The sequence below is a fragment of the Lineus longissimus genome, chromosome 19 (genome assembly GCF_910592395.1).
Source record: "Lineus longissimus chromosome 19, tnLinLong1.2, whole genome shotgun sequence".
NCBI classification, from domain to species: Eukaryota; Metazoa; Nemertea; class Pilidiophora; order Heteronemertea; family Lineidae; genus Lineus; species Lineus longissimus.
The window spans coordinates 1,147,257-1,163,578 of NC_088326.1; the positions used below are offsets into that span (position 1 = coordinate 1,147,257).

Below are 16,322 nucleotides of genomic sequence, written 5' to 3' on the forward strand. Positions count from 1 at the left end.
CGCGTCACAAAGACATCAATCATGGTCGAATTGGTTCTGAAGCAGAAAATTCTGAAAGATAAATTCAGTCAATGACACTTGCAATAAAAGAAATGATATATCATAAACCAGATTCCCAAAAACTAAATACGATTAGGATTTTCATGGTAACCCTTTTGCTGCGGATGCCATTTTGGCCAGCACCACCCATTCAGAGCTGAGCAGTGGCTAGGCCTGAGCAGTGATGACATCTATTGGAGCACTCAAATACTATTGAAAAGTGCTGCCGTCTATAGTACTTGGATCAAACTAATGCTCCTCAAAGTGTAGCATGTGGAGGCTGCAGTCCAGTGCTGATTAATTTATATTTCAAAGAACATGACGTGCTGTCTACGTCATGTTCACCTGAGGCGACCTGTGTCATGACGTACTATGCATGTCACCAGCAGCAAAAGTGTTTACAGAGTGAAATGTACAGAAGAGAAGATGTATCATTCATACCTAACATAAAACATAAGCAGACGTGTCTTCAGAAGTTACTATAAACCAAATCACCGATGGGGAAGGGATTGCAAGGCTGAGGAGGGTGTGGCGGAGTCAGGCTGGGGGCCGTTCAGATAGCATGGGAGGGGTGTTGATGATTTAGATAGAGTGGCCAGAGATATAGTTCTACAGGTTTCACCACTACACATCCATGTTGTCTGGAAGGTCCAATCCATGGGTACTCCTAGCCACTAGACCAGACTTACAGCTAGCTGAATGTGTTCTAGTTTGAATACTGTTTGGACACCTGATACACACAAACAGAAGAGAATCCATGCCAGGTACACTACAATTTCAAGATGCACTCTATATTACCAATACCAGCAATCTCCATGCAGGTATGACCATTTGAGGACAGGCAGTTTTTAGGAAAATCCAGCCTATTTTCCCAACTTCAAAAAGAAATAATTGCAATGTGTGCACCCTGCATTGATTTGAACATGGTTTTTATTTCTGAGCAGCACTGTATTAAGCTCGAAGCAATAAAAGATTATTTGTTAGAAAGAAATCCCGCCAGTCCTCAAAATGAATAACTTACGCTCCCGTTTGTTGGATCTTATCTTTGGCGTGCGATACTTTTTCACTTGTTCTTTGGTAACTGCGTGATACAACATTAACAAATATGAAAACACAAACCCAAGGGATGTGAAGGCCCGGAGGATGGAATCAAGGGGTTAAGATAAAACGTTTGGCAAAATTTCACGCTTTAACAGCGTGAAGAAACTAAAAATTTCCACCCAATATCAATAAAGTTTCTTTGGGTTGTCATTTTTGAGACATCACATTATGAAAACTGGATTTCTTTCGCTTCGAAACGTGTTGCTTTCAATTGGGTAGATTTTTATGAAACTCCCAGATGCTCAATGTTGCTGAAAGTCTCCTAACTAATCATCAGTAGAGCCCTGCTTGCATCATGTTGATCTGTTCCTAATCCTCACGTCATAAATCACCTCATCACCTAATGAAGATCATCTCCCTAATTAGCTCATTAATCTAATTGACTCCCTTGGTATCATTTTTTAATCAATTTTGTGACAGAGGTTGTCTGTTGCCTCCGCTCTGTTGATCTCGGCATTATATATTAGTGCTAACTTTAGAAATTCCCCACCCTCAATCCTTGGCGATCAGGCCCGACATCTTGGGCAAAGGTCTGAGAGGCCGTCAGTTCATCACATTTCATTATGACCAGGTCAGTCTACTAGTGCTGCCACCTTTAGCAGATCAAGGCAACATCAAATCTATATGAATTCCTGTAGTTCCCGACAAGACATCGAGCAAATCCTTTCCCACCTAATTACTGTAATTGAACTCATTACCCCATCAATCTAATTAGAGCTGGAAAGACTGTGCAAAGATCACCTCTTTCGATCCTTCATCCTGCAATCAGCTTAAGAGGGTCTCTCAATATCAAGAGCGAGGATATAATTAACGTCTCTTGTTAATAGATTAATCCTGATAACAGACGGAGCTTTCGCCCATACTCACTGCTGTAGTTACAGAGTGTCTGTCTAGAAAAAAACTACTGGCAGAAAGGCTGTGCCACAAGTGTTAAGAAATTTGCTTTTTGAGGACATTTTTAAAATGGTTCATCGCATCAAATTTTTTTCTAATTTTGATGAAATTGCCAATAATTACCATAACAGCCGTTTCGAAACATGCCATCAATTTAATGTTACATCCCCTTCGTCTAATTCTCGACGCTAAGGGATTCATAATCAACAGACAGAACAGACTGCATGCTGACAAACAACTATGGATTGCTCACATGGGCAGCAGCCGGCCGGGAGGAGAAGGATCAGGGGATGCAAACCTCTTCTCCTTGCCGACAAAACTGACAGTACTTCGTCAAACGTAATGCTCAGAAAAAAGTCTCATGCAACAGGCTCAATCCCATTGTAATTCTTTTTCCAAATACCTGACCTTTTGAAACACAAAACCCCACTACTCGGCCATAACATGAAAACTAAAAGACGGCTACATAAGAGAAAGACTCAAAACAAACATAAGAGTTTCTCATCTATGTTGCACCAAAATCAAAACTAAAACCTAGGAATAGATAAAATGAAATCTAAGTTGTTGATGCATCCACAAATACACCTAAATAGAAGAAAGTCTTTAGCGTAGTCAAAGAGATAGGCAGAGCAGGCTGAATACCATGAAGCAGGTCACAGACTTATGTTTCCCGACATTTACTGGTGACGCTGAGCACCAAGATGGTTGATGTGACGGCTGCACTGACCAATCAGAATGAACCTGATTGGTTCCCGCTGTCAGTAACATCCTTCAACCAATCAGTGCACTAAAGCTGGAGCAAACACAGTTCTATCAGCCGTTTTGGTGAAATTTTGAACGAAACTAGCCCACTTGGATGAAATTGGCAAGGGGCATGGCCAACAATTTCATTACTTTAGCAACTGCGATCAATTCCCATTACCTAAAACATAGCTTCTCATTCTAAATCGAGTAGCAATCTGTGACCTATCTACGAGAATCCTCTAGAGAGTCTGCCAAGAGTGCTAAAGGTCAGAGGTCAACTCCACACCATGCAGCCAATGAACATCGGCCATACTCACGTCGGCGATTGTTTGACTTTTTCGTTCCAGACATGCAGTTTTTCATTCATCTTTTTATACCTAGCCAGGCGAAGCAAGCAACAGGTTATAATCGTAAAACAAATTTCAGTCGGGGGCAAAATACTTCACAGGATTTTGCGACACCACTTTCTACAGCGGTAGTCTGATATAATCCTGCTTGCAACATCCTGTAATCGCTGGGCTACCGGAAGGTTATTTTGCAAGGACAATCATGTTGCAGAACTAGGTTATCCAGTAGTTGTGGGTCACTTTCCCATCAAGAAATTTTGCCTAAGTTTTAAAGGAAGGCGTCAGTGAAATGTGGTGATCATTTATAACTCCTTCCTTTTGATGAAATAGTAAGTAATATGCTTGTCAGGGCATCACACTGGAAAGGAACAGGCATTATGTACAGATTCACTGCTTGTACTGGGTCTAAAGGGTCATATCCTCTGCCAGTGACCACCAAGGGTCCGATATGATTACTGGTACATAGCGTTTTTCATAGCATTATTGGGGAAAGGCAAATGGAAGTTTGGGATTTGGCAGTATACTGATTGGCCACAGCGTAGCCGACGGGAACCACCTGATGGTCTCATCAGGCATTGACCTTGACCCACTTAGTGACCAAGGTCAGAGGAAGTGACCCCACGGGATTGACTAAGCTGCTAAGGGAATCAAACAAGGTCTAAGTGCTAGCTAACTCACGCAGCTGAATCCCGAACACTCTTATCAATAGATTCGAACGTTTCGTTAGTCTTTTTGTACCTGATGGATAAAATTCATGAATTTTTACAAACAGCTTGGCCTCAGACATGAGAAAAAAACATCTCATATCACATCTATTGTTCTTTCCCCATTCATTCCAATAAGCTGCCTTCTGTACTGATCAGAACTTCAAGGGAAGGGGTCGTCTGCCGTTGCTGCGTCCTGCAAGCTACAGCTCTAACTATCACACCAATCTCCATCATTAAGATGAGCAGACGTCTATTCCTTAATTGCAACTCAATAGAATGCAGTCAAAGGCAGCACTTCCACCAAGATAAAGGATACTGCTAGGATAAGGCGCAAATAGTGCGGCATCAAAACATGCGCAATGCTGGTGATCGACTGGCTCCCTAAAGCATTCTTGTCACCTTCCTGACACGTTCGGGATACCTTTAGAACAGAAAATCAGCCCTGGTGAATCAGCTCCTGGTTCCGGACAATTTTGCTTGTGGGGGAGGGGGCAAGTAAAGCACCAGCAAAGCTTTGCAAAAGTCCAACCGCATCAAAGTCACCTTTGAGAATTAGGTTTTTGAAGTCAAAATTTTGCTGTATCAGAATTAATGGTTGCTGCAAAACATGAAACACCTCAAACCTAACGATTTCCAGGATTCTTGGCTGAGCTGGTCGATGCTTGCAGGGGACGAATAATCGACACTGTTTTGTATCTGTCAAGGGTGTTGGTTAGTTGTTCTTAAAGAAGGGTTTAAAGAAGGTACTTTGCCAGGTATCAATAAATGAGGCTAACAGCACTGTAGAATATTTCATCCGATAAGACACAGCTAGTTAGCCAAAAGGTCTGGTAGGGATATGGATAAATGCAGCCTCATACCCATGGTATTATCTTACACACTCTGACCAGTGTATCAAGTAGTACCTTGGGAATGAGGTTAAGGTAGGAGGAAACCTGATTCTCAACGGTGAACATAGGAACAGAATCGAAAAAACTTACACTTCCGACTGTGTAATTTTTTCATTTACGGCCGATAAAGTTTCACTAGTCTTCTGGTACCTGAGGAAGGACACAGAAAAAACAAACACATTCTAGAAAATAAAACTAAAATATTTTTTCAAAAATTTTAAAAATTATCTTGGAAGCCAAATGCATCTGAAGAGCATTTATTTATTTATTTAATTTTTGCTATGGCAAACAACCTTGCCAAGATGAGATGTAACAAGCGATCTGATTGGCTACTTACGCAGTTGATTCCTTAAGATGTTTCACCCCTTCCGAGATATCGTGTTTAACCTGGTTGAGCGGCGTGATGCCGAGTTCCCGTTTTAATGCTTGCGCACGTTTGACTTTTCCCTCTAACACCGGACGGAGGACGTTTATCTCATCTTCTATCTGGGAGGGGAGAAAAGACGGTAAGATTTATCACAAAAACGGGTCAAGAGAGCTAGGAGATTTAGTAAGAGACCATAGACTTGATAAGCAGTAGGAGACATTAAACTTGATAAATGGGTATCTAGAGTTGCCATAAAAATGCTAAGTGTAGTGTTTAATTTTGCTTCTATGCAGGGGAGAGAGAACATAACATGTTGGGTGAAAGATAGATCTTCAAGTTTGAATGGATAAGTCTGTTTCTGTTACGCTTTATCTTACATCAGGTGGACCTTCAGCTTGTCAGTCTTTTCTTTTGCCTAGAGCTGGAAACATAAAAGGTTAAGGACACAGCATCCTGCTTAAAGCCCTTCAGCATTCATGAGCGTCTTTAGAGGTAGGCCCATGTTGGTTATTCAAGAGTGACTGCAAAGGGTAGCACCTAATCTTCAAACTTGATAACACAACATCAAAAGCTCATGCTGACCCTAGAGAATTCAGAGAGAAAGAGTGGTTAGATCTGTAAGGAAAAAGTTTACTCCGTGAAACCCTGAAATCATTATTGACTGGACGGGTCTTCTTCATCTGATTCTAAAGAATGCAGAGGTCTGTCATTAAAGAAAGATGTCATAACGTTGGCAGATGTTTCAGTGTCAACTGGGCTGGCATCTTAGAGAGAAATCTAAGTTTATTTTGGACATGGTGGTGGCTTCTATCTCCCACCTAGAAGACAGAAACATATGATTAATTTTGGACATGATGTTTGCTTCTGTCCTCCACCTAGAAGTTAGAAACATTAGGTTAATTCTGGATGCGGTGGTGGCTTCCATCTTCCACCTAGAAGACAGGAACATATGATTAGTTTTGGACATGATATTTGCTTCTGTCCTCCACCTAGAAGACAGAAATATAGATTATTTGTGGACATGGTGGTCACTTCCATCTTCCACCTAGAAGACAGAAATATAGATTATTGTGGACATGGTGGTCACTTCCATCTTCCACCTAGAAGACAGAAATATAGATTATTTGTGGACATGGTGGTCACTTCCATCTTCCACCTAGAAGACAGCAACATTTTGTTAACAAGTTTCAATGGCGGAGGGCTTCACCAGTTGTTTCAGAACTGACTGACAATCACAGGCACCAAGGACCACACAATCATGCTCTTGATTAAAATGCATCAGTGAAGAAGGCATGCAACTTTTAGCACAAAAATTAGAAAATAAAGGAGATTTTCCCCACATGAAAACACCCAAATGTAATCTGAAACATGAAAACCCCCACAGACATTTAACAATTGTGACTCGCTCTACCAAAACTAGGCGCTTGTCGCATCTGAACTTGACAGGTTGATACGGACTTGTTGTTCATATCCCTATTGTAGACCTTTTGTGAAATCTATTACAAACTGATTTGGTCACATTTCACAAAAGGTCTACAATAGGGAAATGAACAACAAGTCCGTATCAACCTGTCAAGTTCAGATGCGACAAGCGCCTAGTTTTGGTAGAGCCAGTCACAATTGTGGGATATTCGGACTGTCCCAAAAAAAATCTGAAATCATGACAAATTTCGCATTTTCAATCACGATCACACCCACAACACTGACATGTGCAATTTCATTATTCACAAGTGGATCACACTGTCTCACACTCACACGCAGAATCCCATGCCAGGCGAACTTGACAACATCGTCGACATCATTGGTTAACCAAACACATTTTCTCACTTCTCGAAAATGTAACATCATGCAGCTCACCAAACCACAACCAGGTACACATCATAGAATTTCAAAAGGGTTGAAGTCTGTGAGGCCATCACCAGAGCCACTTGGCTAATCGGGATGGTCATCTTGCCACACTACTGAGACCACTAATTCAACAGCCCTTTTGAAACTCTTAATGTTTCCCTGAAAACATCGACTACTTCCTAACAGACTCATTCACTTGTACTCCAGATTCAATCACATTCAGATTCATCAGATCGGAGATCTCACCTCAACTGAGGAATCTATGTCTGATCATTCCTCGTTGAATAGACCAATGACTGTATCTGATTGGACGAAATTGTACAATGCATCCTGGGAATCGCCCTTGTGGTTTTTCAACTGAGGAACGATCTTTTGATTCAGACACGATCTCTCAATCGAGATGGGGTCTGTGATCCATTCACTCACCCAACCGCGCCTTCTCTCACTCCTGCACGACAACATCTTGTGCAGAAGAAAAACGCAATTCGACTCACCCTCCGTCAAAACACAACCACTACCCACCAACGTCTACTTTCTCCTCCACCTATCCATGAAGGAGCTAACTACCACGCGGCACCTATTAACCACTTTAGAACCACCGTCCTGTAACGAATAGCGAATTCTCTCCGTAAAAAAATCGGTCCAGACTCAGTCTCAGGTGGGTTACAACAGGGTGTCCCAGAAAAGAATTTGCACCTTTCAAGTGATATCACTATTGTTAACAACTGAACCTCTGTAACTTCACAGACTCTTTCCTATTTGGGACACCCTGTACATACAACATTTTGCAAATCATTACAAACGCCACATTGTCAAAGAGTCGAATCAAATTTCACCTTTCATTCATCTTTCTCTGAAGCTATCAATAACGCAGACTCTGTAATAATCCCTGCTACTTCCAATTAGACAGTAGCGCCACCATTTGAACGAATAAGAACTAACCTTTTTGAGCTCCGCCCTCAGTTCTTCCTTCTTCCTCTCCTCCTCCGCAGGATCGAGAGCCATGGAATGAACATTGTCGCCTGATGAGGTCAGATCCGGCTGCGCGATGTCGGCAGTCTCAAAATACTGATTATCTAGAAAATAGAGAAGATGTCCTCATAAGACGAGCAAACCAGAAGTATCTTAGTTTTGGTAATCAAAACTAGCATTCAACGTTTGCCAAATCTGGATCCATGGAAGGAACTCTTTGGGCAGACGACATCAGGTGGCGAGTCAGTGATCTAAATTTAATGATATCTCCAAAACAGAATTCTGATAACGGTTGAAAGTAATGTTATGTTGGAGTTTAAATGTCAGTATTCTGCCAGATCAGTCAAAAGTGTAATGTGAGAATGGGACCAATTAGTTGTCTCTGCAAAAAGCCTTTCCCTTGCTGGAACCTTTTGTGATGGTCATTGCAGGAATCTGCGACCAGCATTGTTGACCTCTGTGACCTACAATCATATCAACCCAACGTTTACCCCCATATGAGCAAATGTTGCAGGTCGCATGGACAATAATTGATTGTGTGCGGGAGGCTACCAAGATCAGGCACAACCACACTGGCAAAATATGGAAATGTATCGAATGTTCTGACTTCTGTATCAAGCGCCAATTCTTAAATCTGTCCCATATATCACTTGATATCTATCTGATTATATTTGGCTGTAAAGCGACATGGCAGGATGAAGCCCATTCGTTTGTCCCGGTAACGAGAATTGCTGACTTGAATAATCATTGTTGACAATGAAGGATGATGGGTAATTTATAGTCCGATAGCGATGATATCATCACTGATGGCTATGGGATGTGGACTGCACTACATGTATATGGGTGCTGCAGTTCCAGTGCCAGAGTGTCTATCCCCTTGTGCCAAAGAGGCCACAAGTACCTCAGTTATTTCTGTTGGTGATTGTCCAGTGCAACAGCTAAACCTACCCGAGCTTAAATCAGGCATTCTCTTTGCCCCAGAAGGACTGAAATATCGGAAAGGAAAGCATCCCAGCCTTTCACCAATTAGCTAAGCTTCAACTGGAACGGTATTCCGTGCATCCAAAATATCTAATTACCCAGTTGATTGTTTCGGCAAACACGGTACGAGGGACCTCGTAGCATCTGTCGAGAATTCTGATAAGTATTTGTGCTCACTTGTCATCAAATACATGCCACAAGTCTGTTATTGCAATTACTGGTGTTTATCTGAACATTTCAGCAGTTCTGCAAATCTCGATGGTGATTTATGATGTCTGATGGTGACAATGACGTCTGGGTGGTTGATGGTTGGTCAGAGTCACTACAGAGAATTGACAAGGGTTGACCCCTTTTGGTGAAAGAATGGAATCTTTCTGTAAGGTTCTGCAAGGTTGGTCATCTACAGACAACAAATGTTTTACCGAATAAAAATGTTTTCGGATTTCCATGGCCAATCTGTGCTTTGCTTCAGAAAAGCTGCCTTTTTTCAGACACAGATTCAGAAATGAGATTATGAATAATTTGATTCTCAACTTCATGCATACAAATCAGCAGACGGAAATGGTTGAACACTCTTCTAAATTAGATCTCAGTCAGGCAGGATGCAGAAAGTATCAGGAATTTGCATCATTCTTGAACAAATATTTATTCTAAGCATCAGCAGGAAACATCCAGATAGCCACACATAAAATCAGTGTGTATTTTGTTTTGAGAAAAACTCTATCTTAGATTTAGGACTGATTAAGTACAATATATGACAAATTCCATTCATAAAATGCGCACAAATTTTGTTGAGGAGATATTCAAGTTATCTGGATTTCGTTTATGAGATATTCAAGTAAATCTGTGTTACACCCAAGTGGGCAGGATGAGCAGCACTTCAACAGACAAACAAGAAAAGTTTCTCAATATTTCCTACGCCACGAATATTTAAAGCTGACATGCACACTTAAACCCCCAGTGACAAGTCAGAAAACACAAACGGCCCAAAAAGTAACCTCCCATGAAATATATCAAGCTATCTCTTTTTTTGGTTCAAAAATATTTTAAAATCATTTAACCATTTTAAAAGTGACATCTTTCTCTAGTTGCGGTTCAACTACAGGAAAGTGCGGACTACATCCGAATTAGTTGTGATTCCATTACAGCTAGTCCGGACTAAACAAGTCCGGCTCTCACTAAGAGCGGTCTTATTAAGTGCGGATAGGACAAGCGGATTTAAGCCGAACTTAGAATAGACCCGGATCTAAAGCAGAAATTACCTGTAATGGAACCGCATTAGTCCGGATTAAGATCAAGTTACTAAGTACGGCTACAGGTGGCGTGTCAATGTGAACGTATTGCGCATGAGCGGAAGTGTTGGTTCTGTCAAAACAACACCTAACGCGCATAGAGTGGCGCCGCCTGTAGCCGTACCTGTTAACTTACCAATCCTGTAGTCGAACTGCACCACATTCGTTAGTCCGGACTAAGCTAAGTTCGGACCTGATGCGGATGCGATAGAAACGGATCTAAACCCTGTAGTGGAACCAAGACTTCTATGTAAAACAGAACCTCAGCAATACAAACCATTTAAAAGCTTGACTGATGACGCTCACAAAGTATACAAAATTAGATAATCAGCTCACAGAAATTTCATTGAAACTCCTGCCTATCATTTGGAATAAAATTAGAGTTCAGAATCCCTCGAGATCAAAGGATTGAAACGAGATACACTTAATGGCTTCCTAATGGCTGAATAAAACTTGATTTCATTCGACACGCTGAAGAAGAGATGCAATACGATCGAGACCTGCAGCTTTTCTTCGTTCAAGGCCCGATGATAACGCTTACATTGTAGAAATGAGATTTATTCTAAAACAGAATGGATGAATTAGATTCGCAAGGCTCTCTTAGGAAATTTCTTATTAGATTTGTAGAAGGATAGATGAAATTTTGCTGATCATGGAACTGGCAAAATCCAAAAATACTTCATCCAAATCAAAATAAAAAGAGTCATGTTGGAAGAATGGGTGTAGAGGGTATGCAGCAAATCTTTTTTTTCAAACTAATGAACTCAATTGGATCAGAAGCTTAGAAGATGCAATTATGACCAACTATGAGGAGAATTCAAGCAAAATCAGTTTACCTTTTTTTAGAAATGTGATTTGTCTTTCGGATAAGTGGATGTAATCAAGCAAATTGTGACATGCTCTTCACAGACAAATTGCTTCCCGAACCGAGGAATTCAATCTATCTCAATCTTAATCTAATCAGAATTGTAGAATCTTAACCAATTTTGAGAAGAAAATTCATGCAAAAATCGACTCAGGATTTTTTACTAACAGTCAAGTTGGTCTCATAATGGATATTCGTCATGGAAGAATTAATGACATTGGGTAGATTCAAGGCAATTTTCCTCTCAAACTAACACTTCAAATCTAGAGAAGATAAAGAAGACTACTCTATCTATTGAAAAAATAGATCAGAACATTATTATGATAATATAGGATATCTACCTAACAGACTGACAACAAAATAGATGGGCATCCAAAACCACAAATTGACTTATTTTCCCGACTTCTCATTAATTTCCGCATTCTCATGTTACAAATACAGTAGTTAGTAAAACATAGCATAACCAACAAAGTTATGATTGGTGTTATGTGCTGAGTTACTGCATCCGCAAAATCTTCACAACGTTTTATGAAATTCATGAAAAAATTCTGAAAAAAAATTTTATGATTTTTTTCTGATGGATTATGAAATTTCTATCAGGTTATCTAATAAGAAAAAAAAAATTTCGTGAAATTTTTTTCCCGCAAATCAAAAATGTTGGCAAAATCCGCAGAAAAAAATCACTCGCAAAAATTTGGCAGTTCACAGTAACTGAATTCCAAAGAAAGAGTGAGGGTGCTGAAAATTGAAAATTCTTGTTAAACACAAAGTTTGAGATTCTTCCAAGGACTGATGGTTTACAGCTAGTGACAATTCATGCCTTTCTCTAGCAGAGTTCTAAGGTTTAATTTTCTGGCAGAGTTCAAATTTGCTCGATCACCAAACACTCCAAGGTTGTGGCTAAAATCTTGGCCAAAACGTGCTTCGGTCGAAATGAGAGCTCTACCAGTGCATGTTAGGTGATTGAATACCGATAGCAAGATATCAATTTCTATGCTAAAACGCCTCAAGACTCTGACTCAATGTCGGGCAGTTCTCCAAATGTTTTATTTCACAGGAGAAAGCATAATACCAATGCATCAAATCAGCCTCTGATAAAAGTAACATGATACTTGCCCAGAATGAAAAGCCTGGTTCTACTTCATGAGCATTCTGGTAACTGCGTTGCAAATTTTCATTCAAATTATCGACACCAGCTTGATCAGTCCTTGGAAGGTAAAACATAGATATTAAAATATTAGACACAATACAGATCTAGAAACTCTGAAACGAGCAATTGCTTTGGATGTGTTATCACCAAGTTTTAACCTCATGAACATCTGACTCAAGACCAAACTTATAATATCTATCTTTGCTCTGACGTGGATCATTTCTGCAAGGAAGTCTGTTTCTAAACAGAGACTGGCAAACAAATTGGCGATAAAAGTTCGGTCTTGATAAGAAGCGCATTCACCAACTAAGAATAGTGCAGACGAGTGATTTTAGTTGCTGCGACATGCGACAGAACCACGACAACATGAAGAGTGATTGCAATTTAAAAACCACAACACCCACCACAATTGTCATGTTTTCATGGCTCTGTCGCTAAGACAAATATCGCTTGTTTGTGCAGCACTTTAGGCTAGAGCTGAGAATCACTTAGATTTGAGAAGGAAATTCAAAGGTGCATTTGGCATGCATCAGCATTCTAGAAGGACTGCATATAAGACCAGAGGCCTACCTTTGACAGGCCTAAGGTCCACTCAACGAACACCTCCTATGCAGGAAGTCTGCAAGCAGTTGGGAGGGATTGAGGAATTTTGTATAATGCCAGTGGAGATCGCTACAGAAATGAACTTTATGGGTTGGAAGCGCTATTATAGGCATATCACATGCCGCAGGGGATGTTAGCTATCGCAACTTGCAACTTAATACTTCACACCCAAAGCAATTTGAATGAAATATTCGTAAACCGCCTACCCTGCGTAATATTAATATCTGAAAGATCTGAAAAAAAGCAGAAGGGGACACGGCATAAGGATATTTGTCAAAATGGCAAGATTCAGATAATATCTCTGCAACCAAGAATTTATAGTTTTGCACAACTGAAAAATTGATAAGGAAAATATGACTTGTCCAGAACTGTAACCAGAAAGATTTTGAGCCAAAGTATTAAAGACATTCATACTTACCATGAAACCAAAGGTATTCATACTTGCCATGAAACCAGATTGGAAATTTTAAGACTTGCTCCTCACCAAGCGTAATGAGAATTGCCCAAGATTTGACTGATTATGCCAATAGCATAACCAGACATGCATCTAAAGGCCAGATTCCACTAGGGGTGTTTTCCGCTGCGGCATGCAGCCACTGCTTGAACGCACGGCCCTAGCAGGAGCTTGGTACTTCCAATTACATTCTAGTCTGATTTCAACCACACCAGCAGATAAATGTTGATAACCCAATACCCACTTTTTCCCTTAGCAGTGATTGCAGCGGAGACCAAAGCACCAAAGGAATCAAGCCTTTAGACAGCAAACCGATTCCAGATTATTTGCAAATTCCCATCCCACAACACAAACAGACAACTAAAACTTCCGGTAAAATATCCTTGAAAATTACCTGTGGACATTGGCGAAGCTGAATCGAGGCTATCAAAAGTCCGATCGCGAGTCAAGCGATCCGTGTTCACCTCAGATTCTTCATCATCGGAAAAATTGTCTGTGGAATCAGAATGGACGAGATGAAGATAAGAATGATAGTTATCAGGTGTGCTAATAGATGGAGTATAGTCAAATGCCGTCAAGTCCGTTCTTTCCTTTTCTCGTGAATTACAATACATCTCGTATGACACTTTTAAATCCAGTTTGAAACGGTTTTTCTTCTTCCGTGTGAGGTTTAAGTTTTGTAAATCCTTGTGAATTTTGTCAATGTCTACTGTTGATGGCGTTGCGCTCGTGCTGACGACCTCATGCGATCTTGACCGCCTCATCTTCCACTGTTGGAAGAATTTCGACATTTCGCCGATGTGATCCTTCATTTTTTAAGCAGAAATATCAGCAGTGTGGTGACCTTGAAGGCAAGGTCAGAAAAGTCAGGTCCAAGGTCACTTAATCCAAGGGACAAAATGTCAAGTTCAAAGTCTCGTAGTCCAAGGTCAAATATATTGTAGTCGATCGAATGTCAAGGTCACTTTTTAAAGTCGTTAATCCAATTCGAAGGTTGTGACTATATCTTGAAGGTCGATGTCTCACTTTTCCATTGTGTTTCCTAGATAATTTCAAAGGATGACCTAAAATGTGAAAATGCTTGGTATAGAAGGGAGAGCGTATAACAGAGGGAGGTCAGTACACTTCCTCCTGTCTCTCCTACATAAACCTCTTTCTGTGGTACACTATACACCATCTGGAGAATTAGGCCTTTGGTTTTCTTAGAAGGAATTAGAGCTTTATTAACTCACAATAACTCTTTTATTTGAAGTTCAGCACAAAATGTATCCAACTTATGAGCTTTTAACAAAACATGGGCTTAGATTTGCGAGATTGTGACACACAAAGTAGAACCAAAATACCTACAATAAAAATACCTAAAAATCACCTACAAAGTATTTTCTTTGTCGACAAACTAACTGCTGTCAGCACTATTTCACTTGGAAAATACTGAAAATTTTAAGATCCTTGCAGTAAAGCTCCGCGGTGAGTTCTGTCTCGAAAGTGGTAAGCACCAAGTTCTTAAGATAGCCAAAGAATGCAGCTTGTCTGCGCACATCTGACATTAAACTTCCTACACTTTGATAGCTTGTCAAGTAAGCCAGATCAACAGGCTCCTATTACTCTCACAATAGAAAAGTCCCTTTGAAGAGTCAGCGTCTTTTGAACCAAAGTCTGAAATGTTTCTGTTGACGTAGTTAAGCCCACATTCGTTGCATCCTATTGTCGAGTTTACACCAACGCTTGGAGAGTATTTCTAAGAGATACAGGAAGTGAACTGAGACGTTGAGAGAGGAAAGGACAGCCCAAGTTCCTGTTTCAACCTCTGTCTGAAATTTCTGAGAGAGACAAGAAATATCACCAAAGTGAACCGAGTTATCACAGGAAAGTTGCTCCAAGTTAAACCTTACCATTTACTTCAAAGTAAAGGAAATAACACAATGTTACTTTGATATTAAAGCTACCCTGTTTCTTCTAAAGATTTGCGATCATAATTCACAGAAATTCTAAGAGAAACAAGGCAAGAAATATTACCAAAATGCTGTTAGAGGAGTCAGACAAAAATTCAAAGTGAAACGAGTTATCACAGGAAAGTTGCTCCAAGTTAAACCTCACCATTTACTTCAAAGTAAAGGAAATAACACGTGTTACTTTGATATTAAAGCTACCCTGTTTCTTCTGAAGATTTGCGATCATAATTCACAGAAATTCTAAGAGAAACGAGGCAAGTCTCCAGGAACATAGTAAAGACAACTCAAGTTATCAAAAGGCAATTGCTCTCGCTAAAATCTCATCATTAATACCTAATAAAATGTCTAACTTCCTGATTCTAATGTATCTATTGCTTGACATTCAACACCTCAGATCCTTACTATAATCGACAATGTTTCCATCAGATATTATCAGCGTTAAAAGCCCTCAAACTCTTTATCTAATGGTCTTCAATGCTGATAGCGGAAAGTACTCATCGCAATAGCTTTTAACACGATGGAAATTTCTATAGCAACACATCAACTCGCCTTTTACGTTGGCAGCTAACTTGATGACTATACAACAGGAAGGATCTCCGAAAATTGATAACTGACCCCCAAATGAAATGGAAATGTAGAAATATCACTTGCCAGATCAGCTTAACACACACCTCAAACCCGATAGGTAGTTTTCATTTACATTCTGCTCTGTAGATCTGCCAGAAATACAGAAACGTGACGGCTTCTTGAAGAAGTTTTAGTATAAAAACTGTCTTAACTCTGCAGCAAAGGTCATTCACACTTACACCTTGCCGCTTCCACAGAAAAACTTTCAACTCAGCTGAGAGGAAAAACATCCAACTTCAGCTCTTGTTCACCATTTTTTTGTACAGACTTTTCAATCTTCGATAAAAACTCATCTCGAAAGTACTAACTACAAACCTTTGTCGCTGTCAACGCGAAATCTTGTAGGTAAAGGTCAATCACATATTCCTTATGATTTTCACACCTATGATATCTGTATGATCTGAGGTATATCCGTGCCGGATGACACCGGGTGTTATCCAATTTTTCACCCACTCAGCTCAGATCATCTCTCCGCAACCCCCATATAAT

General features: G+C 40.2%; 1 protein-coding gene across 22 annotated transcripts in view; it reads right to left on the reverse strand.

Annotated features, from left to right (window-relative positions):
* LOC135503072 (tumor protein D54-like) overlaps window positions 1-16,322 on the reverse strand; it is a 49,849-nt gene that overhangs the window by 7,300 nt on the left and 26,227 nt on the right. For 3 of the 22 annotated variants that reach the window (XM_064796370.1, XM_064796363.1, XM_064796375.1), the window contains exons 2-9: window positions 13,649-13,747; window positions 13,007-13,033; window positions 7,880-8,013; window positions 5,060-5,208; window positions 4,813-4,872; window positions 3,804-3,863; window positions 3,096-3,155; window positions 1,061-1,120 (exon numbers count right to left, since the gene is read on the reverse strand). In XM_064796370.1, coding sequence (XP_064652440.1) covers window positions 1,061-1,120; window positions 3,096-3,155; window positions 3,804-3,863; window positions 4,813-4,872; window positions 5,060-5,208; window positions 7,880-8,013; window positions 13,007-13,033; window positions 13,649-13,747 — 649 coding nt within the window. The remainder of the gene's footprint in view (window positions 1-1,060; window positions 1,121-3,095; window positions 3,156-3,803; window positions 3,864-4,812; window positions 4,873-5,059; window positions 5,209-7,879; window positions 8,014-13,006; window positions 13,034-13,648; window positions 13,748-16,322) is intronic. The other 19 variants (XM_064796373.1, XM_064796365.1, XM_064796372.1 and 16 more) reach the window with 15 other exon arrangements.